At 43.4% G+C, this 22786-nt stretch overlaps 2 protein-coding genes across 6 annotated transcripts in view; both read right to left on the minus strand.

The window, feature by feature from the left end:
- ARHGEF12 (Rho guanine nucleotide exchange factor 12) overlaps positions 1 to 11673 on the minus strand; it is a 149809-nt gene extending 138136 nt beyond the window's left edge. For 2 of the 4 annotated variants that reach the window (XM_027036746.2, XM_027036745.2), the window contains exon 1: positions 10746 to 11671. In XM_027036746.2, coding sequence (XP_026892547.1) covers positions 10746 to 10777 — 32 coding nt within the window. In that variant the 5' untranslated portion in view covers positions 10778 to 11671. Of the gene's footprint in view, positions 1 to 10745 lie in introns of all 4 variants that reach the window. The other 2 variants (XM_027036747.2, XM_027036748.2) reach the window with 2 other exon arrangements.
- Positions 11674 to 14849: 3176 nt separating this feature from the next.
- On the minus strand, positions 14850 to 22111 carry TLCD5 (TLC domain containing 5). Of its 2 annotated transcripts, none has more exons than XM_027036753.2 (3): positions 21909 to 22111; positions 19274 to 19448; positions 14850 to 17616 (listed from the first exon to the last, which is right to left on the minus strand). In XM_027036753.2, exon 3 carries the CDS (start codon positions 17510 to 17512, stop codon positions 17078 to 17080), a length of 435 nt encoding a protein of 144 aa, XP_026892554.1. In that variant the 5' UTR covers positions 17513 to 17616; positions 19274 to 19448; positions 21909 to 22111; the 3' UTR covers positions 14850 to 17077. The 2 variants fall into 2 exon arrangements, with proteins under 2 accessions (XP_026892554.1, XP_026892551.1); XM_027036750.2 differs by having other exon boundaries at positions 19274 to 19473; positions 21909 to 22040.
- Between the last annotated feature and the right edge of the window lie 675 nt (positions 22112 to 22786).

The following is a 22786-nucleotide window of genomic DNA, read 5'->3' on the forward strand; positions in this document are numbered from 1 at the left end:
ATATACATATGATGTGTGACTATATATATATACATAATAGATACACACACACATAAAATTAAGAACTAAAACACCTTTTCCTTTCACAGCTACTTTTAATTTCTGACAAAGAGGATAGTCTCAAAAAGAATTCTGCCAGCAGAATCAAATTAATATAATTGCTAATATTTATCCACATAATATTTCGCTTAATTCCTATTTTTAGAAACAGGACTGTACCTTGTATCCTATTAAGCAATAACTGCATGATGAGAAGCTTCTCTTTTTTTACTGGTCACATCCAGGCAACACACCCAACTTACTTCTAAATGCTGTCTTGAGAATTCTGATCTTGCGGAGCTTCTGAGTAAATACAGTAACTAGAAATCACAAATCTTTCCCCAAAATGTGCAACTAACAAATGCAACCGAGGTACAAATATATTACTCAGACAAAGGTGCTGACAAATTATTATCTCTGAAAACGATGTTTTTCAACTGTGATACAACAAAAAAAAATAACATGAACAATGGCAAGTCCAAGGGTTATTCTCCATGGGGAAAATATTACTTACATTTTAAACAGACTATATTGTTCCAAGCAACCAAAGTCAGAATCAGTTCAATGCCAAGAACAACTCAAATTTAAATAAAAAATTTATTTACAAGCTAATGGTTTTACAAGCCAAGCATTTTCTACTGCAGTTACTACATGGATTCTGAAATGAGACTAACAACATAACTTAATTAAAGAAAACAAACCACTTGGATACCTAGAAAAACCATTTTATCCTAAGTGTTTCTAAGCACAGGGACAGAAGCCCATTAAGAAAACAAAATTAGCTAGTCGTACTATACTAAAATAACCACTTTAATCAAATTATATACAATAATTTATTCACTAGTCTGTAAACATCCTCTTTGATCACCTCACTGTCACCTGCCAATCTACAAAGTGAAGGATTATATCTGCTTGATTGCTTCCCACTGTTGATTACATAATACCCCTTTCCCCAAAGAATTTCCTTGTGAAGCTGATGATCACAGATGCATAATGTAGAAATGACAAGTTATTGTATTACGCTGTATGCTAATAATATCTATAAAGTCTTGAGTCAAAATGGAGGCTTGAAGTCCCTCAGACAACTAACCTGAGCAGAGGAAAGTGGCTTTAATTATTTCTAAGCTAAAGTTAGACTCTCTTCCTTACTTTTAGATCACCTTAGGGATCTCCTTACAGATTGATCGAGCCTTTCTCTGCCCAGCAAATAGCAAAGGTGAATAGAAGATTTTTAGAAATGATTCTGATGTTCTTCCTCCAGAGTAAATAACATCACTGACTGGGAACTCCCAGAACACTTAGAGCCATTAAGGGCTGGGATTCCTTTCAACTGGCACCATGCCAACAGAGGCTCAGTGAGAAATGAAACCTCCTGCAAATCAAATCTGTTGCCATGTTATTTTTTCCAGGGGTTAATTACCTGCTTCTGCTATACACACACTCTCTCTCTCTTTCTCTTTCCCTCTCCCTCTAAAGTGGAGAAAAGGAGGTGCTGGGAAAACAGATGACATTCTGCTGCTAAGCCTCCTCCAGAAATACTCAAAATGAAATCAAAATAGGTTTCTGGCTGTCAAAATCCAGATACACTCCATGAACATCCTCTCCTACTTGACACCTGTCAGTCCCTGGTACCATTACCTCAAACTACTAGACAGTAAAACTTTACTGAAGGAAGTCACACTTTCAGACTTTATCTTTCAGAGCTAGTGAAATATTTACGGGTGAAATATTGAGAAACTGCTTCAAAATAATCTGATGGAGAAGCAGGGCAAGCAAACAGATGAACCAAGGCTGTCCATACACTGGTAATTATTGCAGCTAATGACGGGTACATGGAGGTTCATCATACTATTCTCTGTACTTCCGTGTATCTTTGAAATATTCCATTAAAAAAATAAAATTTTTACAGATTCAAAACAACCCATCTAATAAGCATTTATGGAGTATTTCCTGTGGTAGACTATGTTATTGTTCCTAATTTTTCCCTCTCCTCTCTCCTTCCTTGAGAGATTTATACACCCTCACCCATCAGTATGCGATTTGCAATGCCACCTGTAGGAGGAGTACACCTCCCTGGCACACTGCAATGAGCCTGACTGTATGACTTGCTTTGGCCAATGACACGTGAATGATTTATGTACACCAGACTGAGTAGAAGCTTTAAGAGCCACTGCATGTTTGCATGTTTCCTGCTCTCTCCCTCTGCCATGCAAATGACATATCCCAGACAGGGACTACTCCTTCAGCCAGGGCTCCAAAAATGTTACAGCCAATCCACAGCTAACAAGGTGTAATGCAAGCAAGAAATAAACCAGTGTTGTAAGCCACTGAAATTGGAAGCGGTTGTTATGGTAATACAACCTAGCAGAAACAGATATACCTACTACCGGCTAAATATAAAGAATATTAAAATGATAGGCTGCTATATTTGTAAGGATGTTTTGGTAGATAGACCAAGTTTAGCTGAGGAGAGTATGAGAAGTGGTAGGTGTGTAGGGATAGAGGTAAGATCAGAGGGAGACTTTATTATTACTGTTATATATCACTGGAATTTTCTGGTGTGTGTGTGTTTTTTTTTAACCTGAACAACACTATCTGACTGGTTGACTAATTTGGACTATTGTCTTCTTATGGTTCTTTATATTAAAAACGAATAAAAACACAGTAAAGCAAATAATAATCACTTAAAAATGAATAAGAACTATTCTCCTACCTTTGAGGAACTCAAAACTTAGTTGGCAATGTAGCTTTAAAGAAAGCCTCTTCCCAGAAAGTATTCATTGTTAATTTTTTAAAGCAACAAAGGGTAAATGCAAGCCAAAAATAAATAAATAAATAAATAAAAGTATAACATTTGCAATTCGATCAGTTTTTTTAAGGTTCGAGCAAAGCCAGTACAGGGTTTTGTATACGAGTGGTACAGCCATTGATTTCAAAGGAAATTCTCTTATTTCTGTAGGCCAGTTAAACTAGTGAAGAAGCATGCTTGAACCATTAAGTTTTGTGAACAAGCCTTAACCAGTACTATAGATAAGGTATCCACTCCATTAAGTTAACCCATGTGCAGTAAAATTACGGTTAGAAGAAGAAAAGAAAAAAAGGAAGAACTCCTAACCCTGCCTATCACAGCGATTAAACAACACCTGAATGGCTACAGAAGTCAAGGTCCACAGACTTAACACTTTACTGCATAAGAATGTTTTCTCCTTAAATTTGAGCAATATCTGAACAAAGCAGTAACTTGCAAATATGATTACAAGCATGTCTGCACTATTCATCTTAAGATCTCAAAGCATCTCACAGACATTAATTTAACCTTCCTATCCCCTGAAAGGTAGATGTTACATAACATTATAACCATCCATCCTGCTGTTACAAAATATTTCAATACCCCTTCAGCAGTACTCGCTCTGAGAAGGCCTTGCCCCAAAAGCCAATAAAACAGGAAATAAGCTGACAGTGCATGTGCCACCAACAATCTCTGAAAAGATCAGACCTTCACCCACAAGAACCACTTCCTCTGAGTAAACCACAGAGACAGTACAAGGCAAACCACATCATACCAGCTTGTGTCCGGAGCGCAGGCAGATAACCCATCTAAAATCAACGGAAGGATATATTTAAGCCCCTTCGTGAGATTTCTTACACGGATTTAAGTGTACAAATCTTCCTCAACTTACGATGGAGTTCTGTCCCGATAAACCCATCGTAAGTGGGAACTATCGGTAAGTCAAAAACGCATTGAACGCATAACCTTCGGGACATGAAAGCCTAGCCTAGCCTACCTGAGACGTGCGCAGAACACGTACATGAGCCTACAGCTGGGCAAAATCATGTAACGCAAAACCTTTTTCATAATAAAGCGTTGAGCATCCCACGTAATTTATCGAATACAATACTGAAAATGAAAAGCAGAATGATTCTCGGGGTGCCGAATGGTTGTAAGTATACTGGTTGTTTAGCCTTGTGACCATATGGCTGACTGGGAACAGCGGACGTGCTGCCTCTGCCCAGCATCGAAAGAGTACCGTGCCACACAGCCCTAGCACAGAACAATACCAACATTCCAATTCCAAAGTACAGTGTCTACTGAAGGCACATTGCTTCTGCACTGTCTTAAAGTCTTAAAAAACTATGGTAAGTTGGGAACCATTTGTACTTTGGGGACTTGTGATTCTTCTAGATAAGATACAGCCACCTTCTGCATTACATGACCAATTTTACATATAACTTCTTCAGATGCCGATGAAATCTCCGGTTTACGACAATATAATCTACATTTTCTGAATTCAAAGAAGACCCACAAAATCCTCTTTGACCTTGTCAGTATGTAAACCTAAAATCAGTATTTAAATGTAATATTTGACCAAAAGTACAGTCTCAGAGCAATATCATTAAATGACAACAATGAGCTTTGTAACATTAAAGAAAAAGCCGTGTACAAGTGGGAATTAACTGTAAGCATTAACTAAACCGGGTTTTCTTAGATTTCTCTGTGAATTTCTTCGTGAGTTGTTACTCACAGTCCCAAGACAGGAAATCTAATTTTTCATTGGCCATTAGATTTGCTTGTCTTTCAACACTGGGAAGCCACCCAGGCCTATCATGTGACTATGATCTCAAAAACCAGGATTCAGCATTTGAATTAGTAAAAGATCCTGTTTTGGTATGAATCTAAACTGTCACCTGCATTGGTACATGCTAATTCAATAAGGCAAACTTAGTGTAAATTTCTTCTTTTACTGAAAGTCAATAATGTATGCTTATGCAATTTAGGCAAAGCCTCTAACCTTCAGCACCATCAAGTGTTACCTCCACAGAATCAAAAAGCTAAAAATGATTCTAAAGCACTAGCTTCATAAGCTTGTCTGGGAGGTAGAAGCTGCCTTACAAAACCTTTCAAACTTGGCTATCTTGGTACTCTACATACTCTAAGTTGCAAAAGTAAAATGCCCTCACTTTGGCATGTTTCCAAAATTCTAAAGTTCGAGGAAACAAAATCATGAGCAAAAGGCAAAAGAACAAAGACATCTATTTAAATAATTTTAAACTAAGTTACCATCAGTGAAAAAGGTCTACTAATAAAACATTCAAGAGCTCTACAATCTTATGTATTTTGTAATAATTTAACGCATACTTTTCCCTTCTTTTATGGTCTCTTATCATTAGTAACAGTTCTTATAAATACAGTGACAAAAAGAGACAGTATTATTTCAATATTAACAATAGTGTATCTCACTGGAAGAATAACGCTAAGCATTGCAGGTCTATTTCTTTTTCACTAATATGTGGAAACAAAAAAAAATGCAAAAAGTGACATACAATTTAAGGTGAGACTGAAAAACTACTGCAGGGGGGAAAGAAAAAAGGAACAACTTCCAGATATATCTCACCCCACTGCAACAGATATTTTACTTTAGAGCTATAACCACATCTCTTCATTTACTTACAAGTTCAGAAATGTTTTATATTCACTTCTGATTGATTTTCAAGCAAAGATTCCTCCTAATGTTTATTATTTTTGTTTGCTACCCATTTGTCACATAACTGATAACACTTGTCACATTAGGGGCACTCATATTTTAAAGAATCGCTTTGTAAAGAAGCCTTTTATAACATACATAATTGCTTGATTTAGTAATTATGCTGTTTGTATAAATTTGTTTTATTTGATTGTGATATCTCCCATATCCATTGTAAAAACTATCTAAAATAAAAGTGAGAATCTCTATAGCCCTAATTTTGGGCTATGCCTGGAAAAAACTGAAGACCCTGTGAATTACATTAAACTGAAGTTGGAAATTGCTGCTCTAGAATATGGGTAAAGATAAAATACAGACATCTAAGGAACAAAATCACTTTGCACTAGGAGAGCGACTGAGGAAAAGTTAATAAAACATTAAGAGGGGCAGGATAATTGTTAGACAACAAATCAGAAATACAAACTGGCTAAGCAAAGAATAGGGTGGGGGTAGGGAAGAGGTGCTGATTGGCTGTCTAAGCCAGTTAGAGTCATATAAACACAAAATGGGAGGACAGCAAGTACATACAAGTAACAGGACAAATCAAAAGTCTGAGCTAAAGATCAGGAAAAACTTCCTGACTACAAGATCTATCAGATTGTTGTTCAGTCTCGTGAGGAAATGACGAGAGCTTTATCCTCTAGAGATACTTCAGGCAAGAATGTATAAAGGATAGAAAGCATTCTATAAGAAAAATCTAACTTGGTCAGATTGGAAGATTACTAAAGGAAAGTAAGAAAAAAAAATAATACACATAGAAACACCATAATTTAAAGTAAAAAGTGGGGGGAGGCCTTGAGAGCCAGAAAAATCTAAGTTAAAATGGTGGCTCTGTCCTTTCCAGTTTTATAATCTTGACTTAAATTCTATGAGTTGCTTGAAGTGTAAGTGATGATCTGACGGGGGGGGGGGGGGGGGGGGGGGGAGGGGGGGGGAGGGGGGGGGGAGTCAGAAACATTGTAAATGTTAAAGAATTACACCACAGTAAGATATTGTTACATACACAAGAGTGTTTTACTCAAAAGAAAACAAAACGTTACTCATTTATACTTTCAGTGCAAATGCCACATTTTGAAGACTCTTAATTATTAAAAGGGAAAAGAGAATATCATCAAATGAACATTTAAAACATCATCAAAACCAAGTTTTAACAAACAAGACTGAAAGAAGTTAAGCTCCAGCTCCCTGTTCCTGAAAATGTGACATGGTCAATTTCTAGGAGATAAGCAATTATATGATAAGAAACATTTCTAGTAACTTTGTCAGACAACCATGATGTAAGAGTCTCTCCAATTACCTCTGGAAAACCATTAAAATATCCTGCTCTCTGTGACCCATATCAGTTTGCTTCAAATTTCATTTCCTAAACTGAAAATTCAAACTTAATTTAAAAAATCCTATGTTAACTCAATGCTATCTACATTTTAACAAGAAATCATCAATGGGTTAAGCAGCATCACCAGGTTAACATATTTTTGCAGTGATTCAACTAAAGATTCTCTTGTCACCTCACTAAATAAATGAGAACATCTTATAAATGTGCCATTAATCAGGAAGACTATAGCTCTGCACTTTTTTAAAAACTTCACACTGTACACGCTGACTCATGTAAAAGTGTGCAAGTGAATGTACTAATGCACGCCTATATGAATCAAGATTTTATACTGTGCCCGAAGAAAACAACATTAAACTGAATACAAAGCTAGCACTATGATCCTGGTCCCCAATATCAATTTTGTATTTATCAAATGACTGACTTCACAAGTAAACATTACAAACAATCTAACCTTGCATATGACTCGGGCAACCTTGAAAATAGCACTCATACAGGAGTGTTTTGTTTTCTTTTTTTAATCAAAAGCATTATGTGGCAATGAGGGCAGAAAAAGCATCATGAATGAAAATGTTAATTACTGGGTACATGCGTATAAAGTCACAGGTTTGCATACTCACTAAAAGTTTGCTGAAGTTAAACAAGCTCAAACTTGAACCCAGTACTAAGGAAATGCCAATATATCAAAAACCTTTGTTTTATCAATCAAAGTAACAAAATCCACAAGTCCTAGACCAGACAAAGGTCTATTTATTTCAAGTAAGACCCTTATAACAAAATCCTACCTGTATCGTCCCTGAAAATTCACTGTTCTAGAATCTGGCCTGAAATCATTTAGTGAGTCCACTGAAAGAGCATTCCCTCGCCTCTACCTCTCAGAAGAAATTCCAAGTGCCGTAAGACCCCTAAACGCTCCAGGACAGAAGACAGGCATCTAAGAGGACTGCCAACAATTAGGATACGTTTTGGGACTGAACACGGCAATCAACGCAAAGTGAAGGGCAGTAATCAGATAGTTCTGCCACTTTTCAAGTGCTGATTCTCAAAGTGGAAAGAAAACTATACATCTCACAGAAGTTACAAAGCAAGACACTAGATGGTATTCATAAGCTTCTTAGATTAAAAAAAACAAAAAACAAAAAAACCTATTCATATACCCTACATGAAAACAGTAGCTACCATGAACATAGTTTGGATTTTAAATTGACGACTGTACCTTTCAAAAAGTGGAGCATGAGGGGTCTGGAGAGTAGATGAAGAGGAAGAGAAGGGAGTAAATGAATGTGTTAATTTAACTGCAAAATAATAACAGGATATAACAGAGTTCTGAGTATCCACAGTGACCAATCAGAGCCTAAACATAGCTGAATTCCATCCCAGCCCCAGCACGTCCCTAACACAAGAATAAAACCCTTCTTATCTTGTTCAGCCATGTGTCGCCTGCCACAAACTGCAAAACAGAACAACGCCCAAAACCAGCTAGTCTGATTTCAACTGAGGACAGACAGACTCTGTAGTCAGAAGCACCACAATGAAAGAACTCTAACTCACACAGCTGGCCTGGTGGGTCTGCACACTCTACAAAACAAAGCCATACCACATACGGTACTTCAAACTTGAAAGGATCTTTAAAAAGCTACACTGGCACTGTTAATTTGCCAAGAGCTCTAGAAAATGCAAAATATACCTACAGTATACTGGAAGTGGACAGTGAGAAGAGAGGATGAAGGAGGTAAAGCTGAGAAGCTAAGAACTATTCTATACTCATAACTTTAAGGTACCCTAGAAAAAAAGTAACACTAACCCAGCACTTCCATATTTCACTCCAACATATATTCAGATCAGAGACAGCTACTCTTCTAATGCACAAATAGATGCTTGATATTTACGGAAGACGTAAAGAAAATGTAATAGTCACGCAAGAATAATCTTATTTAAAAAAAAAAACGAGTAAATTCCTAAGATACAGGTATCCATACTGTCTCAGCAATGCATATTAAATTAAATGGCTATTAAATGGTTTTTCTACTGTTTAAAAAAAATCTATCAAATCAGCCAGCCCCTGAACTAATTCAAGGATACTAATACCCAAACCAATTTGCAGATTCATCTTATAGTTAGAATACTCATCTTTTAATCCTTCGTGCCTAGCACAGTGCCTGGTAAAGGACATTCATTGACTGCATGCTTATTGTATATTTGTATCTCATCTAAGCTATGAGAAAAAAAACCCCAAATCCCAAGATTTTATTTCCAAGATAATGGAAAAAGGAAAAAAAATCTCTGAGCACAGAGAAGAAGAAAGGTTATCAGGTGGGCACTATTAGGTGATTTTCATGTGAAATGAGCTGGTGACCTCAGGTTCTGTTTCTACAAAATTAAACACGCCTAATGCCACAATAAAAACTACCAACACTACACTATTTCCTAATAAGACTTCTTGTCTAAAGGCTCAACAGAGAGGGCAAGAATTGAATGAACCAGGAAAATAAAAACAATTACCCACACACCCGTTCAAGTGATGTCTCAGTACCAAAACACCCTGAAAGTTAAAGGACTGGGGATGATTCAAGGAAATTAAGATAAGAATTGTTGCTACTCAGGATACGGGTACAATCTGAAAAGCTGAAAACCAAAATTCGTCTTAAAGAAAAATACGCAAAGACTACAGTTTAAATATTTGATGGAATCTTTTAGGTGAACATTCACGTGACACTGGAAAGCATCAACAGGAAGAGGAAGTTCTGTTTCTGGAGTAGCTGTTATGGTATGATAATGGAATTTGGCTCTTTTAAAATCAACAAATGAGTCTTACAATTGGGTGAAACTCTCTTATTAGGAAATTCAACTATTTTTTTGCAAGAGCACTATGGTTGCGCTTTTCATCAAAGTGCTTTCTTTGGCCCCCTAGTTCAGTCATTTGATTTTTGTTTTTGATGATGTAATGGTTTGAACAGTGACTAAAAAAAAAGGTTGACTGAAATTTGGAATCAGCATACAATGTCATCATGAAAGTCAGAAATAAAATATAGTAGTGGAATTTATCATTTAAAATAATATTCCAAAGAATAACCCTTAAGGGTAAAGAAGCTCCACTTACCAACCACCAGCAACATAAATAAAACCTATAAAGGACCCACAGAACTCAACAAATCCACCTGCCATGCTTGTACGACCTAATTCGCTTAGGGTTTGTATCCCTTAAATGTAAATACTTCTCAAAGACAAAATACTAAAAATGCAGCAATTAAAATCAAGCCCCATGACTTTCTCTCCCCCTTTTTTAGCTCCAACAAGAGCCTGTGATTTACCAGTAATTTCAACATTCTGTAAAATTATTAGATAATCAACGCTACGCAGGTCAACATTCAAAGATCAAGTTCAAAAACCACCATGCAGCAGTCTCAGAATGAAGTTTACAAATAGCAATTCCTAAAAATCTAACAGGGTCTGGAGAACTACAGGGCAGGAGTAAAACTGATGATGCACCAATACCCCAGCCGACTTCGGGCACTGACCTTCACCCAAAATGACCTTCCTCTGGTTCCAAGATAAGTACAGAATCCCAATGCACAGTACAGACACAAAACCACAATCATGGTTTTACCTACCCCTTCGCCGAGAATCTGGAGAAAAGTTTCTCCCCAGAAAAAAAATAAAAAAGCTACATTTCCAAATCCAATCAACCGGCTAACTTGGCAGCAACCCCAGACTAATTGCAGAGCTCCTAAACAACCCTCTCTCCTATGCCTGTCAACTTCACTGGTCAAAGGCAATCGGCTATCACGGACTCGCTGCTAGGTCAGGCCGAACCCAGGGAAGCTAAAGCGCAAGGGGAGCTTCATACCAACCTGTCGGTGATAGTGGACTGTGTGCCGCTCATTGGGGCCCTTGGCGAGAGGTCCTTCTTTTATCCAACTTGCATTTTACAGTAACACCTCCACCCCACCCCCAGTGCTCTGGGATCAGGCCCGACTCCGTAAGGGACACAAAAGTCCAACTCAAAACTCCATTCAGTCATCTAGAACGTCCGACTGGAAGGGGTCAAGGAAAGGGGATGTAGGTCGGAGCAAAACAGGGTATCTCCCAAAACAACCCGAGAAAGTCTGCCAGAAGGCGAGTTCTAGAGCTAGAGAGCAATCCTCGGGAAGGCACAAGGAGAAAACTCCGTCACGGGGGGGAAGTCGGCGAGCCGCAGGGAAGGGGCCCGGGAGTCCCTCCGGGGCTGGGGCGGGATCAGCTCGGGGCTGGGTGTCGGCTCCTCCTCCGGAGTCTCGGGGGCTCGCGAGTCCCCGCCGCCGCGGGGCCAGCCGCTGTGGTCTCCGCTCTCTATCTGGGGCTGCCGGCCGCTCGTGGCCGCAGCCTAGGCAGCGTCTCGGGCCGTCCCGCGCCAGGCTCGCGCGGCCCCATGTCCCCGGGCCGGGGGACCCCTCTCGTCTTCCTCGCCGCCCCCACCAAGCTCCGGGCGCTGGGACGACCGCGGGCGCCGGGGGAAGGGGTCCCGCAGCCAGAGGTGACAGGAACTTGGTCTCTCAGCGCCGCGGGCTGCTCCCCATCCCTGGGAGGCCCGGACTCTTCCGCAGTCGGCACGGGCGGCGGCGGCTCCTCCCCGACGCGCCGGTAGGCGGCGGTTCCCGCGAGGGGCGGGAGGTTCCCGTCCGGCCCGGCCTCGAAGCACCGGCCCCGGAGGCCGGCGGCGCGGCGAGAGCGACCACTCGGAGCGCAGGACCGGCTCGCCGGGTCCTGGGGCCCTCGCGGGAGCGCGCGCGGCGAGCGGAGGAGGCCGCCGGCGGTGGGGGCCGCACGACGATCGCAGGCGCGCGCACGGGTTCCGGTTCCGGTTCTGTCTTCCCGGCCCCGGCCGCGTCCAGCGCGAGCTCGCGCTTCCCCTCCCCCGTCGACTTTTTTGGCCTCCTCCCCTCTGACTTCGGGAAGCCGCCTCACCCGGGATCCCTCCGCGGCGCGCGGGGCCGCCCCGCCGCCCTCGCCGCCCGGCCTCGCTCGTCTCCCCCGCGCCCGCCCGCGCGCCAGGGCCGCGCGGACGCCTCCGCCGGAGTCCTGTTTGGGGGAGCGGAAAAGTAGTTCTGCGGGGCGGAGGGAGGTGGGAACCGGCCGTCTCCGGGAGTCCCACTCACCGACCCAGCGTCGCCCTCAAGGCCCCGGGAACGCCGGAGAGCTGTACTTTGGAGTCTAGCTTGTACTAACTCGGCTTTACCCGGAGACCGCCAAAGAGCACTCCACCAGTGCTGAGGCGTCCGGGATGAGAGGCATCACCCGCCCCCTTGCCCTGGAAACGTTTATTCCTTAATGGAATGTACTTGTTCTTATTTTCTGATAACACGTAACGACTACTTGTAAACTGCTGGCAACGAACTCCGGTCCAGGTGCCAGGACACCATCCCTCTCTTCCGCAGCAAACCCCAGCAAAGAGAGGGTTTGGCCTTGGCCGCTCACCTGGGGCACCTGCTGGCCTCCTCCCAGGACAGGGGCCGCCGCTCACAAATCCTGGCTGCCAGGGCAAAGTTAGAGGACGGTGGAGCGTAGGGCTGGGGGGAACGAGAGTATGGGAATCGGAGCCAGGATTTCTTGGTATAATATTGCTTTTAAGCTGCTTCTGCCTTGGCAAAGTGAAATGTCTGAGTTGCCAAATGGAGAAAGCATGGTGCTTTCCACAGCGACTTCACAAGCTTGCTGTGGAGAGAAATGGGAGCAGCAAATAAAGTGCATTTATCCGGTAGAAAGCATTGCAGTTCTCTCTGAAGAGTTCCCAAATATTTGGGGAGGGGGCTTATTTTTTTTCCTACCGGGTACCTGTCGCTATCCATCTAGTTTTATGATTGCATAACCCCGTAGTGTAGCAATTGTAAGTACCACATACAATACGGTTCAGTTCCTCGGGCCACTGCCCTAAGTGGCTGTCCCTTTACCTGTTTTCAGAGTCAATGAGTTCAAGCCTGCATTGGTGGGTGAGCGTCTTCAGCCTTTCTGTGGAAGTCAGGTAATAAAGCAAATTTAAGAAAGAGTGGATGTGGAGAGGGGAAACGAGGACCTCTTCATGATGCTGGTTCTAAAAGTCAACCTGCAACAGTTCGTGAAAAGATCATTATCCCTGAATAGATGCATGAGCTAAGGCTGACGTTAGAACGGGGTAAAAAAAAGGAAAAGATAAACAGAGGCCAAAGATGACTCTTTATTGCTTGATTTTTTTATTTTTTTTATTTTTTCAGGGCACAGCCAGCTAATTTTGTAATGTTTATTTTGGGAAAGAATAGCACCCCATAAAAGTTCCAAGCCACTTTCCTAATGATCAGACCAGGACACATTGCCACCTGCTGGTGTACCCCAGGATAATTCTACCCCGAGAACTCTTTTAATTGCGTGTTTTTGGCATGTAACTGGAAAGAGCTCTAGCCATCTGTATAAAATGACCAAAATGCAAACCTTATCTCCAAACCTGTATCTTTCTTAAACATAGTAAATATCATTTTGCCATACCCTAATAAATAGGTACGAAATTAATTGGACCCAATGACTCATCAAATCATGCATTTAAAAAATGAGTTCTCCTCTTTCCTTCAAGAATGCCTCACTACTTGAGCTTCAGGAATAAAACAAACTGGAAAGCTTCCTAATTCACCTTCCCTTCCTTGCATACAAAACCTCTTGGCAGGCTGCTTTCAAGATCTTTCCAAACTTAAACAGACCCAAAGTTCTAGCTGTGAGCAAAGAAGGCATTTGCTGTGGGAAAGCTTCAGAAGATGGTAAGCAAAGGATTTAATTAAGCCAGTGGTTATTCATTCCAGAGCTATTTTTTTCAATGATGAAAATCTCTATGTTCACCCACAAAGCTCTAATGGTAAAAACATCCCTGAAAGCCTCTTTAGAACTGTTGGTAGCTCTAGACTGTTCTAAAGGCTCTAACTATAGAATGCCTTCAGAAGAGTCCCACCAATCTAGGTGGAACACACTCCCCATGGTCATTAGTCCCTTACCTAAAAAAATGACACCAGTGACACAATCCACCATGCATGCTCTTTGAGGTTTCCCTGGGGAGGGGGTAGGGGAGGGAGACTGGCTATCCTAAACCACATCCTTACCCATTCTTCTTTCAATGTTTATTGAGCACCTACTATGTGTCTAGCACTGCTCTAGGCATTGGAGGTACAGTTCTGAAGAGAGCCGAGGGTCCTTATCTTAATGGAGCCCACTCAACATCATTTTCAAGGCAACTGCCCAAACAAATGGCAAAAATAAAGAAAGGAAGTTTTTCCTCAGTCTTTAGCAAACTGTTTTCTGTATTCTGTATGTAGATTGTTGCCCTGCAAAGTAAACAGCATTAGGAATGGTTGATGGTTAAGAGCAGATAAGTGGTATTTCACAGATAATTATAAATATGGGTCAACATTTCTACACGCCATTTTTTTTTTTTTTTTTTTTTTTTTTACACTTCTTGGCAAAATCACACCAAAGATACAAAGGCAGACTCTGGGTTGATAAAAATTTGTTTATTTTTATAAAATTTAGTACAAATCTTATTGAAATATAAATCTTTCTTGAGCAGTGTTAGGAATTATTACATAGTAATCCAAATGCAAATGAATAAAACACTTCATTTTGTCCGACCATACCACATGTTAATTAGCCCTTCGTTTACCCATGATGTCAAAACTCAGCATCTTAACTGCTGAGTCACCTTCATTTCCCATTTTTCTCTCAGGGAGGTTCCTTCAGAGTTACTAGTTAAAGCATCAAGAAAAGCTGAAGTGAGCTATTTTTCTTCTCTTATTATTTAGGTTATTCAAAACGCAAAAGAAACCTACGTACATTCCCAGGAGTACCCCTAAAACACCAAGGTCTGCAATCCCTTCACGTCTGAGGAGTAAAAAGAAAAAAAAATTGGTACCAGATTAAGTCTATTCATTTGTCTGGTATGGAACAGGTGGCACTGTGCCAAAATTCAAGAGCCAGCTTTTTCTTTTTTTAAGCTCCTGCGCCAAGCCACTCTTTTTCACTAGGCTTTTGCTAGAATCAGCATTCCCCGGCATCCAACTTTGACCACAGTTTTGTTGGAAAGAAGCTCACCAGCATTCTGGGGATACTGATCACAGGGAAAAAAAGAGACGGGATGCTACTGTCAGATTGTTTCCATCTGCAGCAAAACTCATTAACCAAATGACAGTCATTTTAAAAGACCACTGTCAACATGCCTTGAAAGTTGCTTTTCCCAGAGTAATGATGACGTCATGCCATTCCAACGCTCCATCATGCCTGGGCACTGACATCCATTTTCAAGACCACTCGTTAGGTTCGTATTACCGGTGACCATAGAATGGGCGGAGACTTCCTACTGACCTAGGCTTAGACTTCGGTAGCCCCACACATTTACTCACCAATTAAGCAAATCAATCCCCAGGGGTCTAAATGACATAATCCAATAAATAAATAACAAGCAAATAAATAAATAAACAAACACACAAATAAATAAATCGTCCCTTTCCCCATAAAAGTCCTACATTCATTCACAACAGGGTTTAAACTGAGATAGAGAACACAAGTGACCTGCCCAAGTGATCTGGCAAGTGAGGAGCAAATTAGTTAAAAGAACCCAGAAAGTCTTGATTCCTAATCTCTCATGTTAAGCTTACGTTCTTGCTTTTCCTGGGTGGGATGATAGACTATCGCACTGAGAAATTTTTGTTTGTTTCCTTCTAGGACTGGCCTTGCCATCTGATTTTATCCATAGAGAGTGGCACCCTGTTCAGAGAAAAGAAAACGTAGGAAGTGGGCTACAGGGAATGTGTTTGGGAAAAAATAAAATAAACTTCGCCTCATCCCCCTGAGGCCGGTACACTTTACTCTTTGGTTCTGGTTTGCAGGATGTATAGCAGGGCTGAAACCTGAACTGCCATCTCAAGCACAGTGGAATCCACATGCTAAATCCCTATGGAATTCAGTCACAGCCTCTCATGCCTAGGAGATTAATGCACAAAAGCCCTGAGAATTGGCATCATTTTCTCGGTAGAGCAGAACCCGTACAACAGGACTCGGTAAATCTGCCCACACCTCATTCATCTCTCATCCGAAGCCCTAACTCCCTGGTTTTTGTACAGAAAAGAGTTACCAGAGCAGGCCTGAACTCCTGTCCTTGGAAAGGCCTCCGTGCAAGGTTGGCCCTTGGCTGGCATCTGGAAACTTAGATTTCAGGAGGGCTCCCTTCATTAGCTGATGAGAATGGCTCACCGTGCCTACACTGTGCAAACAATATGGTTTAGGCTGAACACCTGCTCTCCTTCTGGGAGTCAGGAATTCTGCTACATGCCAGGCGATGGCTGCCTGCATGACCCCCAGTAAAAAACTGGGGCACTGAGCATCTAATGAGCTTCCTCGCTGGACATTTTACACGTATCGCCACAAATTGTTGCTAGAGGAAATCAGTGCATCCTCAGTGATCCCACTGCGAGAGGACTCTGGAAGCTCGGGCCCTGTTTCCCCTGGACTCTGCCCAAACACCTTTTCCCTTCACTGCTCTTCCCTTGAATCCTTTCACTGTAACTGATCACAGCTAGGAGTTGCACTACATTCTGAGTCATGTGAGTCCCCTCAGCAAAGCACTGAACCTGGGGGTGTCTTGGGGCCCCTCGACAGTTGGTTTAGGGTCACTTCTCTCATCCTTTCCCTTTGTTTAAGCACAGCCCCTTCCCTGATCCAAGGCTCAGAATGCCAGACATGCATCTTCCTAGAAGTCCCTCACTTTAGAGTAAATGGGGTGACTTTATTTAAATTGCTACATGGAAAGCAGGAACAAGGGTTTGTTCAAGGAGTCAATTCTCGAAGAAATTCTCAAATTCCTTCCTGAGCGGTCTAACCATCAAGCATCCCAGAGACGACAGGACCCGGGGACACCACGAACAAAAAGGAAGGCAGCTGTGCCCACCCCCACCTCACAGCTCTGACTCATTCACAACTACCCCTGAGTAGTCTCACTTTCTACACCTGCGCCACGGTAGACGTGAGTGTTTTAATACTGGTATGGGCTCCACTCAAAGACTGACCACACTGCCTGATACGTTTAGCCCTTTCTTGAAACCTAAGTGTGTTATGAGCCTGATTCTAGAACAGCCGCTATCTCCAACCTGGGTCCTGTGGCTGACTAACCCGATCCGGCATCTGGAGGAAGCCTTGGCTAGCGCGTTTTGAGATGTCCGTTACGTTTCAGCTGCCGCTCCTCCCTCCGCCTGCTTCTCCAGGCGTGGTATTTTTTGATGCTTTTCCTCCACGCAAAGCGCCAGATGCTAAACATGAAACACCAAGAGACAGCATACATCGCCACTCCCCCAACCTTCACAAACCCCTTGGGCTTGGGGGAGACCATTTCACAGAAAAGGAGGCGAGCTCCGACGCCAATCCTCACTCCGGTAAACAGAGCCACAAAGAGGAAGTCCACCACATCTCCAGTGAAACTGTGGTAGTGCCCTGTTTCTCGGAGAAACCAGCGCATCTGTAGCAAGGGGTTGGTAATCTCACTTCCAAAGAGGACCGCGTTGACCTCTGTGCCTGATTCTCCGAGCACCAGGGCCATGATGATGCCCAAAATACTCAGGGTGTGGTGAGCCAGCATCAGGGCCCCCTCAGACTGGAAATAGATGCACCAGCCCAAGTCGAAGATGAAGTAGCCCAAGGTGAGACACAGTACGTGCACTTGGAGAGGTGTATTGGGTGAGCCTGCAATAAACCGAGACAGAAGCAAACTGAGTGACCGGGAATCGTATAATAACAGTGACCTTGCACGAGGGTCCTATGTTGTTGTCTCCCACAACAGGGCCACGATGATCAGTTGCGTCACTGAAAGCAAAAACAAAGGCAGGCACATGCATTGTAATGACGACCAAGACTAAAATCTAAAACCTTGGTCTTTATCAAACCACATAATGTGACAGGCCCAGGAAATGCTGGATTTGATGAATCAGCTCTCAATGAGTGATCTGAGCAACAGCCATTATCTCCGTGTCCACTCAGTTATTTTGTTCCTTCAACTAAAATCTTACAGTTTCTTGCTTTCTTCTTCTTTTTATTTTACGTGTTTGTTTAACCAGCTTTAAAGGTCTGTTTCCAGACTGTTTCAGTTATTCTGCCCTGGATGTCGGATTAATTTCTTAGCTTAATGGGTTAGATTGTTGGACACTGGTGGCCCTGACCCTTCTTGAAAGCGGGCCTTGGAAAGAACCCCAGAAGTTAGTGTGTTCCCAGCTTAAGAAAATCAAGTACAAGGACAGGACACGTTGAAATCTATTTGAAACCTGCATACGAGACACAAAGCTTAAGAGCTGCTTTCGTATCAGTTTGACAGTTTTTTGGGGAAAAACTCAGAAGCTCACTATAGAAATTTAAGGCAATTAAAACAAAAAAGGATCTAAGGAATTGAAAAAAAATCACATCCTAGGGGATTTCTGGATTGAACTGTCCCTTGCAAACTCACGTGTTGAAACCCTAACCCCCAATTCCCTCAGAATGTGACTGTACTCGGAGATTGGGCCTTTAAAGAGGTAATTCAGTTAAAATGAGGTTGTTAAGGTGGGCTCTAGTCCAATATGGCTGGTGTTCTAAAATAAGGAAATGAGGACACACACACACACACACACACACACACACACACACCCCAACGGAAGACCACGTGAGGACACGGCAAGAAGGAAGCCACCTGCAAGCAAGAGTGAAGCCTTAGAAGAAACCAAACCAGCCAACAATTTGATCTTGGACTTCTAGCCTGCAAAACCGGAAGTAAATAAGTTTCTATTGTCTATGCTCCCCAGTCTGGCATTCTGTTATGGCAGCCCCAGCAAACTAATTCAAGGGGACACAACTTTTTTATTCTAAGGAAGTAATACTCAGACATTTAGCAGCGCTTAAAAATCAATATAGGTGCCCCAAATAATGAGACATGAGTTAAATAAATGACGATGTATGCATACGACACAATATTATATCACAATCAAGACGGGTAAAAAAAATCTATATAGATGTCCTTCGAAAATACAATCGAGTGAAAATTGCAGGCTATCAAAAAGTATGTGTAATACAGTCCATTTGTGTCTGTTTGGGAGTGGTGGTGGAAGATACTGATATTAGCTTTATGTTTTTGTACATTTCGGTGGCTTACAACGTAACAGGCATTTAAAATTTGCTTCAAAAGCAGAGAGTTATGAAGAGCAGAAATAGGGACACATACAATATCAGAGTTAAAAATGAAGACTCCCGGTACAAATTATAACGGTAATTCCTCTTCAATATTGTACACATTCTGTGAAAATGTCCCATCCTTCCAAGACTACCCCCAAATTATATAATCCGTTAGGGAAAGCCCTCTAATGTCTCCACCTACCTGGGTGGGTAAAAGGCCAGGGGCCATCAACGAAGCCAATATAAGCTGAGAGGCCTATGGAGAGGACTCCATGGGTGAAAGTAACCAACCGGCAGTTCCACTCATAGCTTCGGTGCTTATTCAGGCGGCAGAAAGAAATGTAGAGCGAGAGCCAGCCCCCCAGGCTGCACAGCACCTGCGGACACAGACCTAGTGCCATCCTATGATGAAAAGACCGAAACCAGAAAAACAAGATATACCCTAAGAAAACAGCACTGGGTCAATGCGGATATAATCTTCATTTCTTCTATAGGAGAGTACAAAAACATTGCCTTCACTGAAACTCTTCCTTATCTACACAGCTGAGAATCTTCTTCTTTTTTAAAAAATATTTATTCATTTTTGAAAGAGAGACACAGGGCGTGAGCAGGGGAGGGGCAGAGAGAGCGGGACACAGAATCCAAAGCAGGCTCCAGGCTCTGAGCTGTCAGCACAGAGCCCGACAGGGGGCTCGAACTCACAGACTGTGAGATCATGACCTGAGCCGAAGTCGGATGCCCAACCAATTGAGCCACCCAAGCACCCCAACATTGAAAACATTTTTTTAAAATAAGGATGAGTACATGTCAATAATCTGTCAGTGATGACTGACCTTGAACAATGATACACGAGGAACATAGTACACGTCTTCGATAATGTATTCACTCCAATGAGAAGCTCTGGTGAAAAAAACAGGACTACTGCCTGTGGTTTCTGCTAGAGGTCATATGACATGTAGGAGTTTAATGTGGTTTGAAGCTGATATTAAACTCAACTGAAATTGGGACTTAAGTCACAGTTTTACCAGTTAAAATGGAAACTTGAGGTAACCCTAACCACAGAACTAATCAGACTCCAGATATTTTAGAAGAGAAAATAATCCGAGTTCGATTCAGTTCCGAAACCCAATTCAAAGACTAACCAAGAGGGAAGCAGAGGGATGTGGAGGTGCATGTGGGAAGTTTTTGTTGATATAGAAAAATATCTTTGGGGCGCCTGGGTGGCTCAGTCGGTTAAGCGGCCGACTTCGGCTCAGGTCATGATCTCACGGTCTGTGAGTTCGAGCCCTGCATCGGGCTCTGTGCTGACAGCTCAGAGCCTGGAGCCTGTTTCAGATTCTGTGTCTCCCTCTCTCTGACCCTCCCCCGTTCATGCTCTGTCTCTCTCTGTCTCAAAAATAAATAAACGTTAAAAAAAAGATTAAAAAAAAAAAAGAAAAAGAAAAATATCTTTAAGGCAATTATTTAGTTAAACATACAGTCAGAAAGCTACATTTTGAAATTTTTACTGATGACAAATATATCAGGCCAAGAATGACTGTAACTGAGTCAATCTAAGTCATACAGGACTAAAATCTTCAAGTAACCAAGATGGTATTAATATTCGTTAGCTCCTCTATTGAAATTTCGTACAAAAAAAAAAATTTCAGGTATCTGTCTCATCTCTGCAGGAATTTTCTGCATGGCTACACTTATTGCTTAACCCTATTCTGACAAGTGAAATAATATCTGAGGACCAACACACTTCAGTACACAAGCCGCTCCCAGGAATGCTATCCAGAGAGGGCTTTATGAAGGTCAAGTTCTGCGCTGCCTTCAGCTGAAAGCAGCTTTCTATTCAAGAAAACAGTAGGTGTCAATCACAGACCTGAGTTCCAATTCTGTCTGTGCCCCCTAACTAGCCATAAAACACTGGGCAAATCACTGTCACCTCTTGAGCCTCCCTTACAAAAAAAAGGCGGGGGGGGGGGAGGTGGGGGTAGGAAAAAGAAAGAGAGAAGAAAAGAGGATTGTAAACTCTAATCCGGCCCAGTTCTGACAAGGAGTTCTGAGATAAATTTTGTAAAGCATCTAGGCCAGTTTTCGGAGCAAGGCCCAGAAATACAAAGTACCCAGAGTGAAAAGAACCGTCCTCGCTTATTTCCTTCTAAATGCCAGGGTCACCGGCCAGTAATGCGGATCAGCTCATTTGGATCTGCTGATTAGTATTTTTAGAGTCCTCTTCCCTGAATCCTAATTCCCTGGCAGAACAGAGGAAACAGTAGTCTATTTACAAACACTTAAAAGAATAGACATTTGTAAATAACAGATACAAGTCTGTGACCTTGGGAAAGTCAGTCCATCTCTGGATTTCGGTTTTTTACTCTTGGGTAAAGGAACGGAGGGGTATTGAGATGGACGATCGGGCACAGAATTCCAAGGCCCCTGTCCTCGCTCCTCGCGTTCCCGGGCCAGATTCGGGAGGAGGAGCGCGGGGCGGACCCACCTGGCGGGCGGCCGCGGAGCAGGCGTGGCTGGGGCGAGCAGCAACCCCGGCGCCCCGCAGGCACCGCGACCGGCGCATCTCCCTCGGACGCGCCCGCGGACCGGGCCACGCCCGGCTGCGCGCACCTACGCCGCGCCGCTGTACGGGCATCCCGCCGGTCGCCGAGCCTGGCGAAGCAAAGCCTCCCGCGCCCCGAGGCAGGAGGAGCCCCCCACCCCCACCCCTCGGCCGCCAGGCCAGACCAGACCATCTGCCCGCCTCCTTCCCCACCAGTGGGCCGGGCGGGCCGGGCCCCCAGCGTCCCGAGCCCAGCCCCGCGGCAGGAGCCGGGCGGTTCGCGCCGCGTTGTTACCTGGCCGAGCGCATCGGGAAGCCTCGGGCGCCTCGGCCCCAGAGCTCGGAGCGCGGATCGTCGGAGCAGGAAGCGGCGGAAAGAGGGAGAGAGGACGAGGATCTGGCGGCGGCGGAAGAGGAGACGGGGGTCTGGGGGCACCTTGTGGCTGGGAGGACGGAGCGCAGAACCCGAGCTGGACGGGGAACGTCCGTGAAGGGAGCCGAAGGGTACTCCTCCTTCGCTCGGGGCCCAGGATGGGGGGGATGGATAGCGGAGGGTTACCTGGTGGTCACGTGAGACCTACAGGTTGTTGCCCTTGTTTGTGTGTTGTTGTTTGTTTCAATAATTACCCATCCCGCCTCCCCCCCCCCCTCCATGTGGGGACAGCCCATCCAATAACCAGTGGCTGAGCACCTACTGAGGGCTCGCACCCCTACTAGGCACGATGGGAGATGTAAGACGTAGTCGCAGCCCTCCCGCTGGAGTCTCAGTTGTGAAACAAGCACGCAATTAATTAGCCAGGAAAGTGCTCAGGCCCGGGAATTAGAAGTTATTCCTTTTCGTTACAGCCCTATCACCCTACTTGGCAGTAGAGTATAAGGCTTAAAAATAAACGTGGTTTGGGGCACCTGGGTGGTTCAGTCGGTTGGGCCTCCCACTTGGGCTCGGGTCATGATCTTGCAGTTCGTGAGTTCGAGCCCCACATTGGACTGGCTGCGGTCAGTGCAGAGCCTACTTTGGATCCTCTACCCCCCTCTCTCCTCCCCGCTTGTGCATGCGTCTCTCTCCAAAAAATAAACGTTTAAACAATTTTAAACAAACAAACCCAGCCTGGCTACCGACTGTGTGTCGTTGGGCAAATTAACTTTTCTGTGCCTCCATTTTCTCAAGCATAG

The sequence above is a fragment of the Acinonyx jubatus genome, chromosome D1, assembly GCF_027475565.1.
Source record: "Acinonyx jubatus isolate Ajub_Pintada_27869175 chromosome D1, VMU_Ajub_asm_v1.0, whole genome shotgun sequence".
In the NCBI taxonomy this organism is placed as follows: Eukaryota; Metazoa; Chordata; class Mammalia; order Carnivora; family Felidae; genus Acinonyx; species Acinonyx jubatus.

Bases quoted from the DNA above. Each gene is read 5' to 3' on its own strand.
- TLCD5 (XM_027036750.2), bottom strand. The intron at 17,617-19,273 runs GTAGGTGGAGAC...GGTTTATTGCAG, and splicing joins CTGGCCTTTTACCCACCCAG to GCTCACCCAATACACCTCTC.